The sequence below is a fragment of the Varanus komodoensis genome, unplaced genomic scaffold, assembly GCF_004798865.1.
Source record: "Varanus komodoensis strain SLA01 unplaced genomic scaffold, ASM479886v1 scaffold4, whole genome shotgun sequence".
In the NCBI taxonomy this organism is placed as follows: domain Eukaryota; kingdom Metazoa; phylum Chordata; class Lepidosauria; order Squamata; family Varanidae; genus Varanus; species Varanus komodoensis.
The window spans coordinates 27,470,897-27,493,246 of record NW_025335941.1 but is presented as its reverse complement, the minus strand read 5'-3'; the positions used below and the strand labels follow the sequence as shown (position 1 = coordinate 27,493,246).

The 22,350-nt window shown below is 40.5% G+C and overlaps 1 protein-coding gene across 2 annotated transcripts; it reads right to left on the bottom strand.

Annotated features, from left to right (window-relative positions):
- Positions 1–1,298: 1,298 nt before the first annotated feature.
- On the bottom strand, positions 1,299–21,293 carry POGLUT1 (protein O-glucosyltransferase 1). 2 transcript variants are annotated; one of them, XM_044442474.1, is made up of 11 exons: positions 21,139–21,293; positions 19,197–19,287; positions 16,304–16,447; positions 14,891–15,026; positions 14,613–14,734; positions 12,695–12,754; positions 11,907–12,006; positions 11,070–11,128; positions 8,951–9,118; positions 8,352–8,408; positions 1,299–5,817 (listed from the first exon to the last, which is right to left on the bottom strand). In XM_044442474.1, the coding sequence occupies exons 1-11, from the start codon at positions 21,215–21,217 to the stop codon at positions 5,661–5,663; spliced, it is 1,173 nt and encodes a 390-aa protein (XP_044298409.1). In that variant the 5' UTR covers positions 21,218–21,293; the 3' UTR covers positions 1,299–5,660. The 2 variants fall into 2 exon arrangements, with proteins under 2 accessions (XP_044298409.1, XP_044298410.1); XM_044442475.1 differs by lacking the exon at positions 16,304–16,447.
- Between the last annotated feature and the right edge of the window lie 1,057 nt (positions 21,294–22,350).

Genomic DNA, 22,350 nt, shown 5'->3' with positions numbered 1-22,350 from the left:
TTGCTGCCAAGACAAGCTGTGACATACTGGCACTGGAAGCAGAAAATCCAGCTCCCTCCTGGTAATAAAAATACAATAAAACCAAATAAATGCAATTTTCTGCCTTTCCTTGGCACTCAGAATCATCTGCCCCAATAGCTGCCTTGCTGCGCCTCATGGTAGGGCTGGCTATTAACCCTTTACTCATTGAAAATAAGGCCTTTTAAAAACACTGAAAGTAGAAAAGGTAACTCAGAAACAGAAATCCTTTTCACAAGTGTTTCAACGTGTACAGAAAAAAGGCTCATAGTTAGGTTCCCCATCCAACCCTGGCTTATTAGGGGAACCCAAGCTTCACCTAATAAGGAAAGCGAACATTTTTATAACAGGAAATGTAGTGGTGGCAGCACTTTACTTCAGAATGCTTCAGACATTAAAAAGAAATGGGAGCTGAAAAATGCCAATGTAGGAAAACCTGAAATGTAGAATTCTGGTTGAAAAACAAAATTTCTTTGGTGATGATTAGGATTATGAAAGTTTATCACAATCAGAATATTGTATGAATAAAGCTTTCACTCATTTTAGAAACATTCCTGTGAGTAGATGCCCAACCCTAGACTCACACATAAGTACACAGCTATCACTAGCTCATCACAGTGTTGAAGAATGCATTATGCACAGATGTAAAGAGGGCATGCAGACTTATTAAGTACAATGTAGTTATTACTATGTCTTATATTTTAATAGATCCCCTGTGCAGCCTTTTATTGAAGTGATTTCAATATGCTCAAATATATTCAATATGGGGCCATAAATATTTTCCTTGGTTTTAGTGTACATTGAGGTCAACAGTCTGGGCTCTGAAGCTGTTTCTTATCCAAGCTGCAGCTTCTTGCTGGTTCTGTTGAAATGCTGGACCTAACTTGAACTCAACCCTCCCCACCCTCTGTATGTGCAAATAGTCTGCTAATGAAATCAGTGTCACACAAAATATGCAAACTCATACAAGATCTGGTATATTTGTGGCACATACCAGTGCACATATGAGCAGCTTCTTTTGATAGAACACATCCTCAGCCATGAGTACATAGAGTAGCTTTATGCTACTAAGCCCTGTTGACCTGCTCAAATCCAAGATGTTTCTTTGCCGAGGCCTAGTTATTCTCACAGAGAGAATTTTTTTAAATCCATGCTGAGAAAAGCAGCTGGAACAGGCATTTAACTAGGTTACAGTAGGAGCATATGGTGTCAACCGAATTCACACAAAAAAGGAAGTAGAAAATGCACAGGTTCATAATGAAAATTCATTAAAACAATCCTTGGAAATCCATAACAGCTTGACCTTTAATAGATGGTTATATAAATAAATGTGACATTACTAAGGTAAAAATATGCAAACATATGCACATAAACAAAAGTCCCAATTGAACAGATGTATTTTATTTATACAGATAAAGTGAAAAATTCATTTTATTTGTAACACTGTAAAAGTGACTTTGAAGATAGTATAAAACCTTGTACATGAGTCTCACTGTTGATAACTTTTTCTTTTATTGATAATTAAGATCCAAAAATACTAACTTATAATTTTACTAATTACAAATTAGCTTATTACTTGGAGTGGCATGGAACTTTCCTTCTTAGGTAACAAGAACTTGTTGCCTGAAGTTACCAATGTATAACCAGTCCAATTACCAAATTGTAATAATGAGAATCATGTAATAATCCTACAGTTGCTCCATTTTATTCCTTCCCTCATCAGCTGTCTGGGCAACATCACAGCTGTAAACAAAAGAGAAGGCATACACAATGTGTTACATCACATGGAACTGAACATCTGTCAACTGCTCAGGCCCTTTGTTTTTCTGGATTTGGAAAATCTTCCCCGTCTTAATGAAAAACTCTTCATTTAAAGCTATAACAGAGTTTTATAATACACCAGACTATTCTTCTTCACTTGAAATAAATTTATCCTGTTAAAAAATCTTGTCATCTTTTACTCATCATCTCCTCCCAAACCACTTTGTTTTATTTCCTATTGCAATTCTTTCACAGACTGAGTCAACTGTTCTTCCCTACCCAATGTGTTCTTTCCTACCCAGTGTCTTCAAAATTTGACTGCCAGGGCATTTTTTTTTTTTTTGCTATACCTATAGGTAGACTGAGGAAGATAATCAGCATTTTAGAGAAATTGTAGGAGTATTTTGCACATCTAGTGGACTATGTATATGCCAGAGGCCAGCAACCTGCTGTCTGCAGGTGCAGGGGTACCCACCAGGACCTCCACTGTTGCTTATTTCCAACATGGAGACCATTCCAATGTGACTACCTGTTTGTGGAATGGTTTGGCTTTCTCGTTTGCTTCAAGGCATTGAAATTTTTACTTTTGCAGTGGCATGGAAGGTTGATTACTATAATCAAAGAGCATCATGATCATCAGACACCTCCCTCCCTTGTAGGCAAATATATAAATCTTTACACATATAAACTTGTATATAAATATTAATTGTGAAATATCTTGAAAACTTTAGCCAACCAGCACCTTTATCACCTGTTTTCTAATTCATCTAACCAAAATATACAAGAATTAGCACACTTTATCTCTGAGGTCAATAATTTCCCAAAATTTGTAGGCCAGTGTTAGTACAGAGGCAGAACTGGGATATCCTATCACCCACATACTGCCCTGTTTTACCTAGTGTTGACAAGAACTGGATTTAATTCCCCATTCTGCTCAATAAGGTTGCAATAGGGCTGTAGGGAACCTAACATAGGACCCTCTGCTCTTGGGCCAACTCATCTCTAAGACCAAATGTTGAGGAACATCTCTTCTTACAGGGACATTCCTACTGTTACAGGCACTACTCACCATTAAAAGGAAATCCTTGCCTTTACTTTTGTTGCCACCACAAATCTACACTTCTCTATAAATATACTCCTTTTTCCTAAGGTAGCTTTTCATTAGGCATGAGAGAGACATCAGAAATATAAGGGAAGTGAACAAAGAAATATAGTATTTTATTAAAAAGAAATAAACAAGAACACTTATTAAGTTTGCTGTTACTTTACAAATAACATTTCTATATGGTTCCTTTCAAAGCAGGACTTCTATAGTGTTCCTGTTGCCTGCAATCAAGTATTACAAGCCGAGATCCTAACCTTAATGTAACTTAAGCCAGTTCCCCATTCCAGCACCTCCCCAGTTAGCTCATAAGCATAGCTATGCTACTTTTCTCTCTGGTAGGGTTTGATTTCCAGCTGGAAACTTTAAGACTGTTCACCAGGTTTCCCCTGAGGTCTTCAGTTTGGTCTAGCACCTACTCTGCCTTCAGAACACTGCTACCATTTGCTTCACCTCTTTCTCCTCAAGGCTGCTCTAGAGATCTTCCTCTCACTTACAGACCTTCAGCTTTTGCCCCTAGCTCTCAGACTGCCTTTCTGGTCTTGTGGCTGCCGGCTCAGACTCTCCGGTCTTGTGGCTCCTTCCTCAGACTCTCCAGGCTCTCATGAAGACACCTCCTGACAACTGTCCCTGAGGCAAAAACTCCTGAAGATGCCTCTCAACAGCTGTTTATATTTGATATAGTCAGAAACTCCGGCCAATCAGTTTTGGTGTGGTCAACATTCTATTTCAGCACCTCTGTTCAAATTTAGGACCAATGGGCATTTTCAGAACATTCAATTATTCCCCAGCCAGGTGATACCAGCTTTGATGCTTACTTTCCCTTCTATGAAGATGGAAATGTGGTCTCATTCCATTCCCAGTGGTAACAGTAACTGCCATTTCACTAGAACAGTGGTGGCAAACCTATGGCACATGTGCTGCAGCGGGCATGCAGAGCGCTCTCTGTTGGCACACGAGCCAAGTTGCCCCAGCATCGCCCCAGCAGCCAAGCATCGGATAACAGTGCGCACAGGGGCCATGCGCATGCTCAGAAAGGAGTAGCAGTGCCAGGCAATGACATCACGAGCTGCAACTCATTAGCCGCGACTCGTCCGAGCTTTTGTATGGCAGGTCAATGCGCTGCCTAGGCTATAAATATATATTTGCTTAGACTGGCTGTGAGTTGTTTTTTCTAAACTAAAACCTCAGTATTCAAGTTTTATTGCAGTGTTGGCACTTTGTGATAAATAAGTGGGTTTTGGGTTGCAGTTTGGGCACTCAGTCTCTAAAAGATTTGCCATCCCTGCACTAGAACATTACAATGCATCAATTCTCAGGCTCCAGGCTTGTGTAAAGGACATCACATACATTTTTTCTATTACTTAAACTCTTCAATCATTGAAACAAAATGTAACAGTTAAACCTTTAACACCCCCCGCCCTCATTTCTTCACAGGGGCTTACTTCTGAACAAACTTGTTCAGGACTGCACTGTAAGTGATCTTAGGGTGGTCACCACCTCTCAGCATAACCTGCCTGATAGGACTGGAGTAGAGATAAAGTATGGGGAACACCCCCATGAATAGAACCCTGTGCGTTTTAGAAGTGTGGGTTAAAATGCAATAATCTGCATATTACCCACATTTTGATAGAGGAGCTCTCAAAGGATACTGAAGGAAAGTCATACTTCAACCTTGTAAAAAATACATACAATTTTATCAAAAAGGCAGGGAAAAAACACTCAACATGCATTTTATATCCAAACCAGCAAACTAAGACCCAGGAGGACCATAGGAAGCTGCCTTGCATCAGGGCAGATCATCTTTCCCTCTTGTCCAGTACTGTCTGTTCTAACTGGGTGAAGCTGTCCATTGTCTCAGGCAGAGGCCTTTCCATCATCTGCTACCCTTTGCATACTTTCATAATGTTAGATGTCAGGGATTGAACTGGAGACCTTCTGTATGCAAAGTATGTTCTTTGCCACTGACTTACTGAGCCCAAAGTATGATATGATTAAACCAGGAAATGGTGATACACACAAGCAGCCTGTGTGAGGCGTGAAAGGGAGCATCTGAACCCAGGGCTTACTGCCAGGTCTGAATTCAGTTGGTATGCCTGAACTAGGACAGACAATGATAGAGAGATGTTGTCCTCACATCTTGCTTATAAATTCCTGGGCACCATCCAGTTAGTCATTTGCAGAATGCGGGACCAGATGCACTGTTAGTCCAACCCAATGGGACACCTTACTGTGATCCTACCTGGAGCCTTTTACACATGCAATCCCTATTCTGTACATTTGCAGAGCTGGACATATCATAATCCCTTTCTAGATCAAGTAACATTTGAGGGCATATTAAGATGTTTTTTCTGAAGCTATTTTGCTATGGTATACTGTGGGCCTCATACACTAGCACCCTGACACTAAACAGACATAGGTCTGAATGTCGCATTGTGAAGATTCAGGAGATGATTCACAGACCATTGAACTAGTTTTGTTCAAGTGAATCAATGCTTAACATCAGTTTACTCCCAATACAATTCTTCTTTCTGAAAACCTTCAAAAGCAGAGCACCACTAGAACTTGGTGAAACATGGGCTCTTCTGACTTACTTGAATTCTTCTGTAATTTTGGATCTGACCAGGCATTTTAATACAGTATGTGACAGTAATACATTTTTTTCTCCCTCTAGTTTGGCAGCATGAAACACAGAATTTCTGTTGAACAAAACCAGTGCTGTTCTTTGGATTTCATAATGTCCACAAGCCCTGGTACTGAACTGGAAAGAGAATGGCAGTTACAGTTCTGTTTTCAAGTGTTTGGGAAGAATTTCACTGTAGTTACTCTTTCGTTGAACTTTGTAAGTCAGAGCTGTGGAGTACTCTGTCAGAAGTCTATGCCAATAACAAGAGATATCTTCCATCCGCAAGTGATCCATGATGAATTGGCGACCCCTAGAGGTAAGACAGACAAGCAAAGAAGATGCCTACTGTTAGTTGCTTTTCTAACTCAGGGGATGCTTTAAGTACGTATTTCCCATGCAGATGAAAAGGGACTTAATAAACAGTGCATCTCCCCTAAAGAAGAGCAGTTCTGGGAGGTAAAAATAGGGATTACAAACAGAAATTTCTCATAATTTAAACTGATCTCAGAAGGGAAGCCATGATAGCTAAACCACTCTATAACTCAGGTATGTTTGTAGTGACAATTTCCAGTAGTGGTACTCTGCTATCCAGTTGCAGGGTAAAATTTTGAGTCACATGAAATATATAATAAATGTATTTTGACATAAGTGTTAATGTGCTCCAGCAAACTTTTGCAGACATCTTTGCTCAATCTCAACAAAATTAAAGATGGATGACTTTGTCCATCTTTAAGGGGCAACAGGATTCTTCTATGATTATAGCACACGTCTACCATAAAATAGTTGAATTCTTATTTAAAAATAAAATATGGGTAAGATTGCCTATCAGGATTATGACTTCAACTGTTTTAGTGGGTGGTTGCTGTGCAAAGAACAGCAAACTGCTTCCCACTGGTGGCAAATAACATCAATACATGACATCCAAGTAGGATGCTGATATCAAGAGCTGAACAGTTGTGCATTTAAGGGCTTTTCTGTCCAATCACTAGCATATGTAGCAAGAGGCATTTGCTATCTTTAATGTAATTAGCAGTCATATCTTCTTAAAAGGCTTTGCTTTTAGCGGGCAAGGTTTCCTGTGTATGGGGAAATGTGATATCTGCATTGGAAACACATCCATTGCTATTAGGATTGCTGTGTCAGATGTGATCACAATTAACCACTGCAAATTTCTAGACTAGTCTTTCCCAACCTGGTGCTCTTCAGGTTCGGACTCTAGCACTCAGGATTCTGGCAATACTAATTGGGGCTGATGGGAATTCAATCCAAAATATCTGGACAGCACCAGACTGGCGAAGGATGTTAAACTAACTAGTGATCTGCATGAATACCTTCCCATTTCAGAACTGTTCTTCTTCAAAGAAATGAACTAGAAGTCTATTTCTTCTGTTCTTCTCAAAGTGCCCCACCATATAACGAATCTTTAGTTTTTTCCTAACTATTACACTGGTCTACAAAAGAAAAAGCCTATGCCTTTCACAGTCCCAATGGTGTGGAGGGAACACACCAATCATAGTTGGAGTTTCTCAGGAACAGTAAGGCAGATGACTATGAAAAACACGTGGAAAATTTGCTTAGGTCCTATAAAGCACTTGGTGCAAACATGTCACTGAAACTATGGGGCAGGAAGTGATGAGCATGGGGAGAGATTCCACCAGGATATTGCAGGCATGGAGAAATGGAATCTGTCCATGCTTGCCCGTTAGTGCTGGAATCTCTCCAGGGATGATCCTACTGCAGTTCACAAGAGAAAAGCCAAAAAGCGCAGATACTGAATAAAGATGGAACTTTGTTGTTTAATCTGATGTTAGAGCTTGTCAGTCTTTCATGCAAAAAGCATGACCATGTTACATGAAAAACCAATAAATCAATGGAAAGTTATATTATTGGTATCAATAAAAAGATAAATTTATAATGACTGGTGTGGCACCATTCTCATTCCTATATCACATTTTGCAGAAAAGCTATGAAGCATAATTGCACATCCCCCTCGTAATTTTGAATTATTTTGATGCAATTTTGACCTGAACCTGTAGTTTAGAAACTGGAGCCAATTAATACTCAGGACTTAATTTTCCCTTATTATGACCCAATTCTGGTAAACTTAAGCTACTTTCATTTCTGAGGCTTTCTCCTTGTAGACCAGTGTTATGTGCAGGCTATAAACAGACACAGTGTTCCTTTCTCTAGAGCAAGCACACCCATTTGAGACTCAGCTTCATTGTGTTCTTAGCAAAGGGCAAGCTACAACACAGCAAGGCACTAGTCTTAGCACCAATGTTTTAGGTTTGAAAACACTGTAAAAAGAATTTGGGTTATCTGGATCATGGTTTTACCAGCCATTCAGAAAGGCCATAAATGTCTAAAATCCTTCAGCTCTGGCCAATCATTATTTCTGGTGCTCTGCAGTGGGAACATCACTTCATGAAACGTACTCAGTAATTTTGCGGGGCATATAATTTCCATGATCCCCATCTAAAGTATTTCATATTTTCCTCCAGCTTAAACGTAGGGTTGGATAATCAACAGAAAGATAATTTGATTTGGCAGAGGATCTGAGCAGAAAATTAACTGAAGAGAAATTACTGATTCTTGATATAATCTGGAAGAGGGCAAATTGAATAATATGTGGTGTGATTTGGTAGAAACACTGACTGATTGCCTCCTATGACATTCAAGTACATTGTAATAATTAGAAATAAATTTATTTCTAAATTTGCAGCTAAACATATAAAATTAGCAGTTCTGCAAATAGGAACATTTCGTTATTCTCAAAGCAGTCCTCTGGCTAAATTCCTGTAAGTGTCTAGCAATACCACTGCTTATAGTTAACAAAAACTTCACCTCTCCGCTATTTCTTGGGCTATGTCATCATTCTCTCTCACAAACGCCAACAGCTCCCTGAAACAAAGGTGACAAGTTAGCACAGTGTATACAGATCAGAAGAGTGCTATTAAGCTTCCTGACACAGAGTTAATTTGTTCTTCTGCTCATTGGCTTTTGGAACATTCTTTGTAATTTGTGTCTGCAGAATACAGTATTAGAATTGTTTATGTTATTTTTGTAAGCTGTGTAGAGAGGATATGTTCCCGCAACATGGTCTTACAAGTTCTTTGCATCAATTCAGCATCTACAACCTGTTCATCTAATGTTTCTTCAATAGTTCATATACCTTTGGGACTTCCTTTAGAGAAAATGAGACATGTGCATCCTTTTATTGCTAATTCTAATGTTTTCTCTGGAATGACACACAGAATATGAAAATTAAGTTTATTACCACTGTACTTATAGTATACCCAAGTTCTGTGGTTGTATAAAAAGATGCAATATTTATCTTTCTTCACTATCACTAGAGAACGCCTGTTATAGGGCAGCATATGAATCCTGCTTCTCATCCTCCTGTACAGAGGGGTTATTAAGTCATCGCAGCTTCAGCCTCTTACCTTACATCAGAGAGATCAGATTTGATTGGAATATAGTGGACCCAAGGTTTCAGCTGAGGATAGAAGAATTCTTGCCAGTCTTCCCCAACATGAAAGACAAGTGAGCCACAAAGAAAGAGGTGCTTGAAGCGGAAACTGGCTGCTACACCTCGGAAATTAAAGAGGTATCTATAATTAAAGGAAGATGCCATTTTAGAATAGTACTTTTTCTCTAATAACTGGCACATTTCATTCCACAAACCATAAATGGGTCGGGGATTTTATTTATGCTATTACATTGTAAGCCGTCCTGAAGCTTTTTTGCGATTAGGATGGCATATAAGTATTTTAAATAAATAAATGTGGTTTATGGAATTCTAACATTTTCTATGGCTTGAAACTTGTTATGATATGGTTAAGATAGTTTACATTCCCTTTATTTAATAAAAGTTTGTACACTTTTTTAAAGTTCTGCAGTACTGTGAGCATACTCAGATAAAAATGATTGTAGAATGAGAACAGATTTCCTATGCACTGCTTAACCAAAGGTACATATGAAAAAATCTTGTATGAAATCTGTATGAAAAAATACAGGAACCAAAGCCAAAAGTAGTAATCAAAAGTTCATTAGCTTCCCCTGTTGCATCAATTGTAGGTGTCAGCACTTTTCTATCTGGTTTTACATCCTTGTTCCCAGTAAATATATATAAATAAGTGAATATACTGTAAAACGCACTTATATAACTCTAACATATTTCAGATTTTAAAATCCACCAGTGCCTCGGGATATGAAACTACAGTGTAGGTTTGTCCCTCAGAAGGAAGGGAACTTGCAAAAGTTACCATCCAAACATAAAAGAAGCAACAACTACTACAATCAATAAGAACCTCAAACTCAGAGGGACCCTAATTTCTATTCCAGGCATTATTTTGTTTCTCCCAAGAGATCTTGAGGAAGACATCTAATATACTAGATTCTCAGTTTCATCATCTACATAGGTAAAGGTAAAGGTTTCCCCTTGACGTTACGTCCAGTCATGCCTGACTCTAGGGGGCGGTGCTCATCTCCGTTTCCTAGCCGAGGGAGCCAGCGTTTGTCCACAGACAGTCTCCGTGGTCATGTGGCCGGCATGACTAAACACCGAAGTGCACAGAATGCTGTTAGCTGCCCACTGAAGTGGTACTTTTTTATCTACTTGCATTTGCATGCTTTCAAACTGCAAGGTTGGCAGGAGCTGGGACGGAGCAACGGGAATTCACTCCATTGTGCAGATTCGAACTGGCAACCTTTCAATCAACCAGCCCAGCAGCACAGCGGATTAAACCACTGCGCCACCTGCAGATTCTCAGTTTCATCATCTACATATATGGCACCAAAATCTCCCACAAAGATCCCCTTGGACTTGAAATAAGAAAGACTCTTTACGCTTCCTACACCACAGCAACTATGCATATCCTATGGAATATAATTATATCAGTGCCTTAATATTACTCAGTTGCACACAGGGGATATAATATTTCTTTGAGATTCCCCAAATATCTTTCTTGAATTACAGGAAATAATACAGCTATTTTATTAGAGGGTGAAGTGGACAAACACTTCATGGTGGTACAATTGGAGATGAAGTGGCATTATTTAGAAAATACATTTGCACAGCAACGACACATTTAATATATTGCTGCCCACAATTCAAGCCAAGAATCACTAGCCCGTTCTTTTATCACAAAACCCATACCAAGGCAATGGGGCAGCTTCACATGGCAACTAGTGACAAATGAGGAGATGTCATACCCTAGCCTTGGGTTATAAACTTTCCAGTATCTATTTTATTTTGATGGAGAGATGAAAGGGTTTGAATAGACAGACAATAGGATCCTATTCATATCTACTCAGAAGAAGCGCCATTTACTTCAATGGGCCGTATACCTAAGTAGAGGTGGGAAATCTTTTGTGGGGTTTGTTGGGTACATTTGATAATTTGAGACTCTGTCTGGACACTACTATAAAATGACTGCCTTTATGTCATAGCTAGTCACGAAGGCTATATAAAATGCCCAAGGGACTGGGCAAACACCCTCACTTTCCTTTGAAATAATCCCAGGTATTAGTAAGAAATTACCGACTGAATCAATTACTTACTTATATTTACAATGATCTACTAGTGGAATTTCCTTAGCTGGTGGTTTCCCAAGAGTGTCCTTGTAGAAGAAGAAGATGACGACAGAGAAGACGAAGAAGAAGAAGATGATGGAGAAGAAGATTTTAAATTGAAGTATATTTTAGCAGAATTTTAACAAATAAATATACGGATCATTCACTTTCCAAGAGTACAATCCTATACACACTTATCTGAAAGTAAGAAAGACTCACTGGAATTTACTTCCAAGTAAACATAAATACCAAAAAAATACATTAAGTATGATTAAATGCTGCCATGCTTAGATGAGTTAGTCCCACAAGACAAATGTGGGCAACTTGGAGCTCTCCAAATGTTTTGGATTACAGCTCCCATCATCATAACCTGTAGGCAAAAGCATCCGGACAGCCACATGTTGCTCACTCTTTTCTTAATGCAACCCAACCACAAGGTTGCATGAATAGTCACACCTGCATTTGCACACAACCTTAGCCCAGCAGGAACCCAGAGCCCAAGTTGAAGCTGTGCTGTTGTTCTGACACTGCATTGTTGGAATTGGCCTCTGATTTAAGCAGGACTCATGGCTACACATAGGAGGCCCAAGGAGAAGCAGAACAGGAAAGAATTCTTCATCCTCTTCCCAAATATTCTTAGGGTTGAACTGGGGGTCCAGTGCTAATAACTGGACTTACAAGGACCAGGATTGGCAGTTACTCCAGCTTAGGAGTGCAAATACGTCTGCTCTAAAAGTGGGAACCCTTTTATTGCCAGTCTTTTAAAGAATAGTTGTACTGAAAAATCTCTTTTTCTAATAGAAAGAAAAGGATACTGGTAGTTACTTTTTCAGATTTCCAGGCTTGATTTTTAGTGTATTCAGCATCAACAAGGTCAGGATCTTCTCGAGAAAGAAGAATGAGGGGATCCCGTTCTGAACTTGTCCTACCAGAGGAAACATACACAAAAACAATGTTCTGCCATCTCTTGACAACCACATGACCAAACAGACAGAAAAAATCCTGTGATACTTGATAAAGTCTAATGAGTTGGTTAAGAATGACACTTCTCAATGAAAGATCAAACCATTTAAGAAAAGAAGTGCTTGTCAGCAAGCATTCTATTTAAATCCCTGAAGTGAATATTAGTAATCTGTTACGCAAACTATATTCCTTTAACATATACGTTGTTAAATAGTTAATATTTTCTCCATTGTTCATGTCCATCTCATAGCTACATCTCATATACCAGGCTACTAGGAGGTTTTATAGAATTTTAAGAGAACTGGTAGAAGCAGAAAAGAGTCAGCTTATAGAACTCTGAGTTGTAGTAGCAGGGAGATCCTTAGGCCTTGAAATACAAGCAATTTTCCAGAAAATTAAGGAACTCTATGGATGAGATTACCCAGTGAAGGAACAGCCTCCACACCAGTGGTGCAGGTGCTGGGATAGGAAATCCCCATAAGCACACAGTCTTCTCTGAAGAAGCAACAGCTTCCATATATGTAGCTTAGGTCGATCTTATTTCACTAGTGATAAACAAATCTTTCTAGACAACACGAGAAGGACACCCTAGTCTTGTTGAAGGCTACATCAGTATTATCAGAGTATTTGGAAGAGGACAGTAGGCTCACCTGGATCCACGGAAATAGGCTTTAGAAATTTTCTTCTTCCATGGCCATTTTTCTGCAGCACTAAAGATATTTTGATCAATGAAGGATATTGAAAACATAGAATCTCAAGAACTGCAGCTCAGAAATTAATCTCACTTCTCCAAACCTCTTCTTGAGTCAATTTATCCCACCTCACCTTTGTGATATTAGTGCCTACTCTATTCTATTCTATTCTATTCTATTCTATTCTAAAAAGATATGCGACAATTCTATTCATGTCCCACTTCCTTCATACCCACGGCCAACTGGCAGATGAGAAAAGAGCAACTGGATTTATTTTTTAAAGTCAAACATTTATCTTTAAGCAGGCAAACCTATGTATGTTTTAAAATAATAAAGTCCTACAGTTCCCAGCATAAGAGATGTAGGACATTTTTCTGATTTGTGCACAGGATTACATATTAAAACATTTTGAGTTGGATCCAAAAGCTACATTTCTGTTCCCTAAAGGGCTGTTTTACACCTTGCACAAGCATGTTGTATGAGAAAGGAAAAACAAAATCCAAACATGTACTTCTGCTTATAAGAGCTTATATAACCTCTTGCCCATGTTGAAGCAAGAGAAACGCTATATAACCAACCTATCATGGAATTGCATGCATTTTTCAAGGGTTTGAAAAACAACAGCAATTGCCATCTTTCTTCAGCTCAATTTTTTAATATACCAGGATTTTACTTTTATTTCTTCAAGCTTACAATAATGCACCAGGGCCTCAAAAATGTCCTTCAGCAATTCACATTTAAAACTAGATATATTTAACAGAATACAATCATATTCTCCCGAAATGTATCAATTTTTTTACCTGTAACTTGTTTATCTCATAATGGTTTTCCCATTTCCCCCTTACATTATTACGACCACATGCAAAGGATGTGGTCACCTCTTAGAGCAGAGGTGGGCAACTTGCGGCCCTCCAGACATTTTAGCCTACAATTTTCATCAGTCCAAACCAGCACACCCAATGGTAGGGAATGACAGTAGTTGCCTAAATGTGACAGCTTCTATACAGAAATGAGAAGTTAACCCCATTGGAATCCCTTCCTTTGCACAGTGACTAAAACCTAATTTCTAAAGCCCATTGAAAGCGTTCAGTTCAGGCATTTTGCATGGGCAATATGTTCCTTCCCTGGCAGCCCACTTGGGGTGGGAATGAGAAGAAGGGAGTATGGAATAAAAAGAGAATGACTGCAAGAAAGAGAAAGGTAGGATAGAAAGGGGAAAATAGGATGGGCCACACCCTAGATGACCAAAGCCAGCATGCAGCCCCCATCACATTACTGTCCCCAAGGGAATGAAGCCCCTTTAACAGGAAAAAAAAAAATTCCCATCAGTGCACTATCACTGCCGGAATTCTTGCATCTGGTGGTCCTATTTACCATTAGATTTGGGCAAAGTCTTCCTTGTCCCCATGTGCTAACATCTGTGTTCATTTCCATTAATTTAGCCTTATAAAGTCCAAAGTCCTTTTTCAGTTTTAATTTCAGAAAATCTCTTGGGGTTCATATCCCAGTGGCTACAGTTCTGAAGGTAGAAGGGGAGTGGGAAAAGTAAAAAATACAAAAGACGCCAGCTGTTGTCACTTAAAGTGCTTACTGTCAGTATCTAAGCCTTTGGAGAAGCATTTCAACCTTTTATAATGGGAAAAGACTGCACAAAAGACCAAAAAATAAGGGGCAGGAGACAGGGCTAGCAGAAGACATCGCCTGTGGTCCTTAACTTCCACTTGACAAAGTACAATTTAATTCTCAATACACATGCTTCAGAATGAAGAAAATCTAGCTTCACATGGGTGCAAGGCTCAATTAAAAAGCATAAATGCTTAATTAAATTTAAGACCTCTGTTTTTAAACATAACAACATAGCTCTCATGTGACGTACCTTCTAAGGTTCTCTCTCATTAGGTCCCAGCGCCCTAGGCCTGTTGGATAAATAGGCCAAACAGCTGGTCCCCCTTCCCAAAATGTCCAGGCAGGATACTTAATATCATAATAGTCTGAAGTCTTTCAGAAAATGAAGAGAGAGAAGCATGTTACTTACAGAAATATGTCTTGGTTTTCAAGAGATCCAATTCTAAATATTTTGCAACATATTCCATTTAACACCAGAGCTCTCCCCAGCTAATAAGGCTGCGGGATAACAGCTCTCCATTCTCTTACCTTACTGAAAGAGAAGACAGGAACCTTTGGTTTCATCAATTTTGGCACCTGGGGATAGTCTCGTACATTGATTATCATCTCCATGTCTGGAAGGTCATTAATAATCTTCAAGATGAAGTGTTCAACCCCACTACATCTGTAGATGATTCAGCAGTAAGAATTACGTTTTTCGCCAAGGGAAATATTTGCCATCTATTATAAATTACAGGACCAAATATCTACATAACTGGACCCTTAACCTCAATTACACTGAGTCCTTTGAACTCAGTTACCTGGGCTACGGTGGAGGCACAATAATGCAAAAGCTTGAATTTAACGCCAGGAAGTTCAGGCTTGGGTTGCACCTGTAAGCACACTGGCTGGTTCCCAGCCTGGTGTTCCTCAAATGTTCTGGACTTCAGCTCCTCTTAGCCTTAGCCAGTATGACCATTGGTCAGGCAGAGCAGAAATGATAATCCAAAACTTCCAGAAGAAAGCTCGTCTTAACATCAAGCACCTTGCCTAGAAAAGGGCTGTTTGCAATTAACCTATAGCTATTATCTTTCAAGTCGGGCTTTTTTCAGAACTGGCTTAATTCCTGTCTCGTTTTACATGGCTGGCACCAATCCCTCTTTCAAGGAAGAATTTACACTTCCCAGATCTAGCTGAACATCCCCTCATTAAAAGAGCAGGATCAAACACACAGATGGTTAACCAGACTTGCCTGAGCACCTTACCCACATCCTCCAGCCTCAATTCAAAACTAGGCCAGTTAGCACTCTGGATACCTCTGTTAACTATGGCATCCAAGTCATGAGTGATCTAAGTGACTTTATCTTAGAAGTGTCACACTAACTCATCCCAGGCTACCAGCAAGGTTTATATTTTCTCTCATTGCCTCAGATTGCAACAGGCCATGAACCACCTGGAAAAACTTTTCTGGACAACACTGAGAAGATGCCACACGAACAGCAGGGCATATGATAGCTACACAAAAGGTCCAGAAATTGAGGTGAGTGGAGAAAACAGTGGGTATACATAACAACATTGTTAAGGGATCTTGTAAATGCAGCTGTAAACCAAGCTGTCACAAGCCCCTTCTTATACCCATACAACTCCTGCTTTAGACAATTCTGCACGTTATCTCTTTCAATTATCCTCATCCCCAGGGGTATTTATTTCGATTTCTTTCCATTTCTAACCCGTATCACCTCCTTGTACAACTAAAGTGCAGTGTCAATATTGATTTCTCACAAAAGCAGATACAATTTCTGCATTTCAGGGAAGGCAACGCCTCATCAGTTTCTTCCTTTTTACACGAACAGTTTAGCCCTTTCAAACATTTTCTGCTCGATGACCCACAGGTTAAGGAGGCTAGGGAAAGTTTCCTGTTCACCCACTCTCTGTGATGGATAGGTTCTGTACTGCTCTCACCTTGCTGGGAACATGCAATCATGTTCACGGTATACCTTCTTCCCAACAATCTGGTAGTGTGTCCCGAGCCTTCGACTGATTGCTTCTGACAGCAGCTCCTTGGAGATTCCGTCTTGAAAAGGAGCCAAGTCCTTTTCCCTAACGCTAAAGCATTATACCCATGATTAGGGGAAATTAGTATAACAACAGTTAACACAGCTTTCGGAGAGGGACTCTTGCTCAGTAGGCTTCAGTACAAACCCAGGCCCATTCCTTTCATTAGGCAGATGGAGACACTGGCCTAAAGCAGTAGATGGGGACACTGACCGTAAGTAGCAGATGCTAGGGGGTGGGGTGAAAGGATAGCTCATATCCTGGAGGATTCTTGCTAAGTCCTCCAGTCTTTCCCATTTTCCTAAACCAACTACCTGATAGGACTGGTTGCTTATTGCTAACCAGGACTCTGCCTTATCTAATCACCTTTTTTCCAATGGAATGCTTTGCACAATCCAGCAGCCCACCATGGCTTAGTTAAGTCACATTGACCTGTGGCATGTGGCCATTCTGAATATTCAAGTTGGGGCCATGACTTATTGCATTATTACATTACATTTCTTGGTTGCCCATCAGCTCAGAGGCTCCCTGGGTAATCTACAAATTGAAAATACCATATGAAACACATATACTAAAAACACATCAACCCAATTAACAAATACCACAATGCAATAAAACAATACAATAATCCCTCCCACCATCATCAGAGCTAAGGGAGCCATGTGGCTAATGGCATGGGTGAAAAATAATAAAAAATAATAAGCCTCATTCAGAGGTACAGTAAAACATGGTAAAAATGAGAATTAAATCTGTTGTGTCATATGAACCCAGTAACGATGGAATGTTGGCAAGGTCAGCAAACTAGCACAATGCTAGTCCATGAGTTCAGCACTCTGAATTCTGAATGGTTTGTTAACCATGGCAACCAGCCACCCTTTGGACAACACAAGCAGTTGTGTGCAACTTGAATATTCAAAAGTTGCCTGGCATGCACTGGCACATGCCACAACCCCACAAACCACAATTGTGGTTTAAATAAGCCAGAGATAGGGTTCACATGACAAGGCAATCCACTGTAAGTAGCCATTGTAGGCTGTGTGAATATAGATTGTTTCCTGCAGGGTGGTTTGATTTGGCCTAACAAGTACTCTTAATCACAATCCCACACTGGCTCTATTTGTTAGATATGACTTCTACTCCCTAAGTATAGAGAAACAAGTTGTCTTGTTCTGTTAAGACCTCTAGTCCATCTAGCTCCTACTTATGAAGCACAAGCTTACCATATTAGCACTCTACTTTTTGGTCAGAAGAAATACAGAATTCGTTACAGTAGACTGGTTTCTGTCCATATTGGAATATGCAAACTAATAAGCAATTAGTTATGCTACATGCATGAGTGGGTTTTCATTGTTTGTGTGTAAATGGCAGTTGGTGCACCAGATCTAGTCTGGAATTGCAGGATATGACAAAGGTTTAGGTTTCCTCACTAGGGTTTCAGTCTATACAACAAACAAAAACCATCCATGCAGTTGCTAATTGCATGCAGGGGTCATTTATCCTTCCTCAACCTGGCAACTTCCAGATATGTCAGACTACAGTACCCATCACATATCACTGCTTCTGGGGGTGATGGGAGTTGTGCCCCAATACATCTGGAGGGTGCTGGGTTGGGCAAGGGTAGTGCTGTGTCTCATCTGGCAAAAAGAACTCCCCTTTCATCCAGTGTTAATGGCATAAAAAAGTCTTTTCTCGTGTGACCGCAACAGTTTTAATGGCCATTTCCCCAAAGCAATGCTGCTGCTGCAACAATCTTCCTGTGAATCATTGTGTCAGCAGGACCATGCTCATGGGTCTTTCCCGTCTAACCACTGCACTGCTGCAACCACTTCCACCCAAACAGAGGCTGAGCAGGAAAACCCATATTGTACTCTACAGCCGGGATGGGAACTTTCTGGTCTCCCAGAGGTTTTGGTTTACAACCCCCATCCTGCATAGCCAATGTTGAGGGATCCTGGGAATTGTAATCTACAATATCTGAAGGGCCACAAGTTGTTCACCCTGGCTATGCAGGCTGTAAAAGGCATCTTGCTATAGCAAAGTGACTCTCAGGCTTCTGATGTACTGGGGAAAAGCTCCCCCACATACTCTGCTATTAAAAACACTAATTATTAACACTCTAAAGGCATCTAGGATGCCTCATATGGCCTGTTGAATTATTATTTTGAGGTAGTCAATAAGGGATTTTTGCAGGTAAGCTTGATGGGAACATGCATCTAGCAAGTTGAAAACTGTAGATAGAAACAGAGTTAAAGCAAAAAGTGAGGGAATGGCTAGGCACATCCTGCCAATCAGATAGCAGTTGTGGTACGGCTAAGCGTTACAGCCAAGTTTAACACAAACATTAGGCCAGAATTCTGGATTATTGGAAATTAGCAAGTATCCTGGTACGTTCTGCCTGATTGTTCCAGCTTGGCTCCTGCAAGGAGGAACAGCTAGAATAATGAGGAATTATCTGGAACTGATAGTTTAGTTTTGCATCCAAATCTGAACTCATGACTCGTCTCTCCTCTGACAAGTTATCTAGCTTCTCAGAGAAACAACATGCCAGGGCCTGTGTTCAGATTTAATGCTAAGCTTTCTACATTAGCAAGTTCCTAGCTATTTTAGCTGCACCCACTTGCAAGAGAGCCCCTTTTGATAACTGCTTCGTTCTGGGAAATTTTGGTAGATCCTGCTTGCTCATTACTACCAAGACAGAATTTTAGCAATTTGCCATTTACTAGTTTACCATTTTGTGTAAACATGGCCAGTGTAACTCACTCCGTAAAGATTAACTGAAATATTAGAAATGCTTGCTTACCTTTGATAACAGCTACAGTTTTCCTTCACACATGGTGTATACTCCTGCACAGCTCTGTCAATCCGAACAAGGAATTTCTTCCAATTTCCATCTGAAGCAAAGCAGGATTAGAGTCCAACCAATCTTGCAACAGTAATGAATGTTAACCCTTTGCATCAATGCAGATGCACAATGCTTTGCTGCATGTGCAACTTAGCAATGGAAGTGGAGCACAAAGCAATTTGGGTCTTCCCACCTGTCCAGTCACTGAGCTACACACATATATTTTTACATGGCTGTTTTTTTCACACTCTGTTGAGAAATGCAGAATCTGGTGAGCTAAAGGCACTTACGTGTTCCAGATCATCTATGGACACAGGCACCATTCCGCATGCCACAAAGATGGTGAAAAAAAGAGGGACTGATGCTTCATTTTAGCTTTGTTAGTAGTATTGTTTGTGGTGTTGCAACAAGTCCCATATCAAAGGAATACTGGTGTTTCTATTCTTAATGTTTGTCCACTGAATAGGCAACATTTTATCCTTTCCCTTCCATTCAGAGTGATTTGTTGCTGCTGCTTTTTCACATGCTGTCAAGTTGTCTCCAACTTGGTGACCCTTTGAAAACCCTACTCATGCTCAAGGGCATATTGCAGCTGTGGAGTGTCAGAAAATACCCAGAGAACTACCCCATAAGACCATGTTTAGGATACCACATAAGAACTATCAAATAAGACAAGATTTAGAATAAAGGTGACCTTGGTGCATGGGCTTTTAAGATGAAGAAAGAAAAAGGAGCACACATTCAACAAGGATTCTCATGTTATGGTTTTCTAATTGCACTTTTTTGCACATGAGAACTCTGTAGAGACTGGCTTTATGCCTGAGGAATAACCTCATAAAAGGAAGATGCTCTTTCATAGAGCTGCCTTAAAGCTCCCAAAGCTTTGCCCTACATAAGATGAAGACCAGAATCCTAAAATATAATCAGGAGTAAGCCCTGCTGAATATGGTGGGTTTTCTTTCAAGTAATTATGCATAGGATTGCATGGTGGGAAATAAGGGATGGCATTCCACTAATTTTGCTTAAGTTAGTACAGTGTGCCCAAAGTGCATGTGGTTCTTTGAAACCAGAGTTCACTCTGAACAATTCAGTTTGCCCCATTGATATATGTATTTTACACTACCAAAAATTTTAGAAGAGAATGTCTTGAAATGTGTATCTTCGCAATGGTGATGCAAAAGGTGTCCAAAATCATCTGTGCAGATGCCAGGAAAAAGAGTGCTTCATGACAATAATACCACGAATGCCACATGTCTTTTATTACTGATTCTGAACATTTGAAGAACAATATAGTGAAACAGTGTCTGAAACTGTTATTAATGCAAACTGGCTTGTCAGACCAGTTCTACAATGTTTGCCTCACATCTATTTTGGCATTGGCTGCACACTTGGGCTGGAAAACACTTTGCAAGGATTACAGCTACGTTTTTTATGGATGAGATCCCCTTCAGACAGGCACTTTCCCTCTCCTTGCTCTCCTTGTCTGCTTTCTCAGACATACAGAGCGGCCCGGCCCAGCAAGGTTAGTTTTTAGCCTTTTAGCAAGTGAACTTGTTATTGTTTGTTGAACAGCAGTACCAATGGTAGCTGCAGAAGCAGGAAGCAGCTGTGGTGACGTCCAGAACCTCTGCAGAACAAAGAGAAGCAACCGGTGAAGGAAAATAATTTAAGCTTTTGAACATGAATACTTCCGGACAGGCAGGATTGGGGTCGCAGATCGCGAGCAAACACTGCAGACGCGCCCACACAGGCGCTTCGAGGCAGTCGTTGCTACTTCGTACTCGCATCAGCTTTCTGCAAGGCGAAGCGGTAACAATGGAACGCACTTCCGAGAAAACATGGAGGGGCTGCGTAAGCAAACGGGCACAGCCTCTGTCGAAATCAGCCTCCTCACACTCACCTGGAGAACTGTTCCCCCCGCAAAGAACAAACAGAGCAGCAACTTGTAGCAGCCCTAGAGACAGCCGCCGATGCGCCATCGTGCCTTCGCCAATCACGGCGCCTGCACGCAGGGCATCAGCAGCACCGGCGTCCCATCGGAGGGTTCATGGCAAAGGGAAAGAAAAGAGCCCACACCGTTCAGTAGCGGTGACTACGGAAGTCCAGGATTACTCGCGTTGATTTATGGGGGTTGTAGTTTAAATGTAGCGAAATTAAAAAGGTGCAACGCTCTTTTCATACTGTGTTTGACGCCGAATATATATGTCTAACGTGAATACCAATCCGATCCACATGTACTTAAGAGTAAATGTCATTTAATTTACTGGGTTTATTTCCGAATAGCCATTTGTACTGGTAAGGAGTATGGCTACACGAGAAGGAAGCATTTTCATTTATCTGTAAGCCTCTGATTCAAAGCACCCAGGTTGCCCAGAATCCCTTCAGCCTGTCCCTCAAGGAACAGAGATAGGGAAGAGGCGGGTTTTGCCGTCACGATTCTCTGCAAGCCATTCTCTCTGCATGTAATCCCATGGGTATTTATTCGGAGCTCGTCTCGCCGGCTCCAATGAATGGCGCTCACTTGACTCGTACATGAGTGCGCAATTGCGACTTTCCCGCCTGGGAAAGGACGCCGATGACTCGTTCTCGCAGGGGAAATGCAATGGGCATATTTCCGCTGGCTGATCGCATTGTCATTGTCTGTAAGCAGATGCCCTTATTCCTGGCATTTAGGGCACGATCCAATGCGGGTTTAGACAGAAAAATATCCTACAACTCCCAGCATGCCGCAGCCAGTATTGCTGGTTTGAATATATTGTGAGTTGTTGGACTTTCTACTGTCCAGGTATGCATAAAATTTTCCCCTAAGATGATGTCCTCTTACTACAACTATTGCTACTTTGCATATATCTAGTGATAATACTGTGAAAGGTGGTAGCTTAACTATGGCTTTGCACCCCTATCCCGTGCATAGTACGAAGGACGAAGTCTCAGCTCTGTTCTGTTAGGGTCTTGCAAGAAAATTTAGACAGGCCCACTGGACAAAGAGTCACTTATTTACGTTTAAAGATGCTTAAATATTCCTTAAAACTAAGGGTATTCATTGTAAAGGAGCCATTCCTATATATCAGAGGTACAGAACTTGAGGCACAGGGACCAAATTCAGCTTCCC

Bases quoted from the DNA above. Each gene is read 5' to 3' on its own strand.
- POGLUT1 (XM_044442474.1), bottom strand. From the start codon at position 21,217: ATGGCGCATCGGCGGCTGTCTCTAGGGCTGCTACAAGTTGCTGCTCTG. The intron at 19,288-21,138 runs GTGAGTGTGAGG...GCTTTGCTTCAG, and splicing joins CGGGGGGAACAGTTCTCCAG to ATGGAAATTGGAAGAAATTC. The intron at 11,129-11,906 runs GTAACTACCAGT...TTCTTCTACAAG, and splicing joins AAGCCTGGAAATCTGAAAAA to GACACTCTTGGGAAACCACC.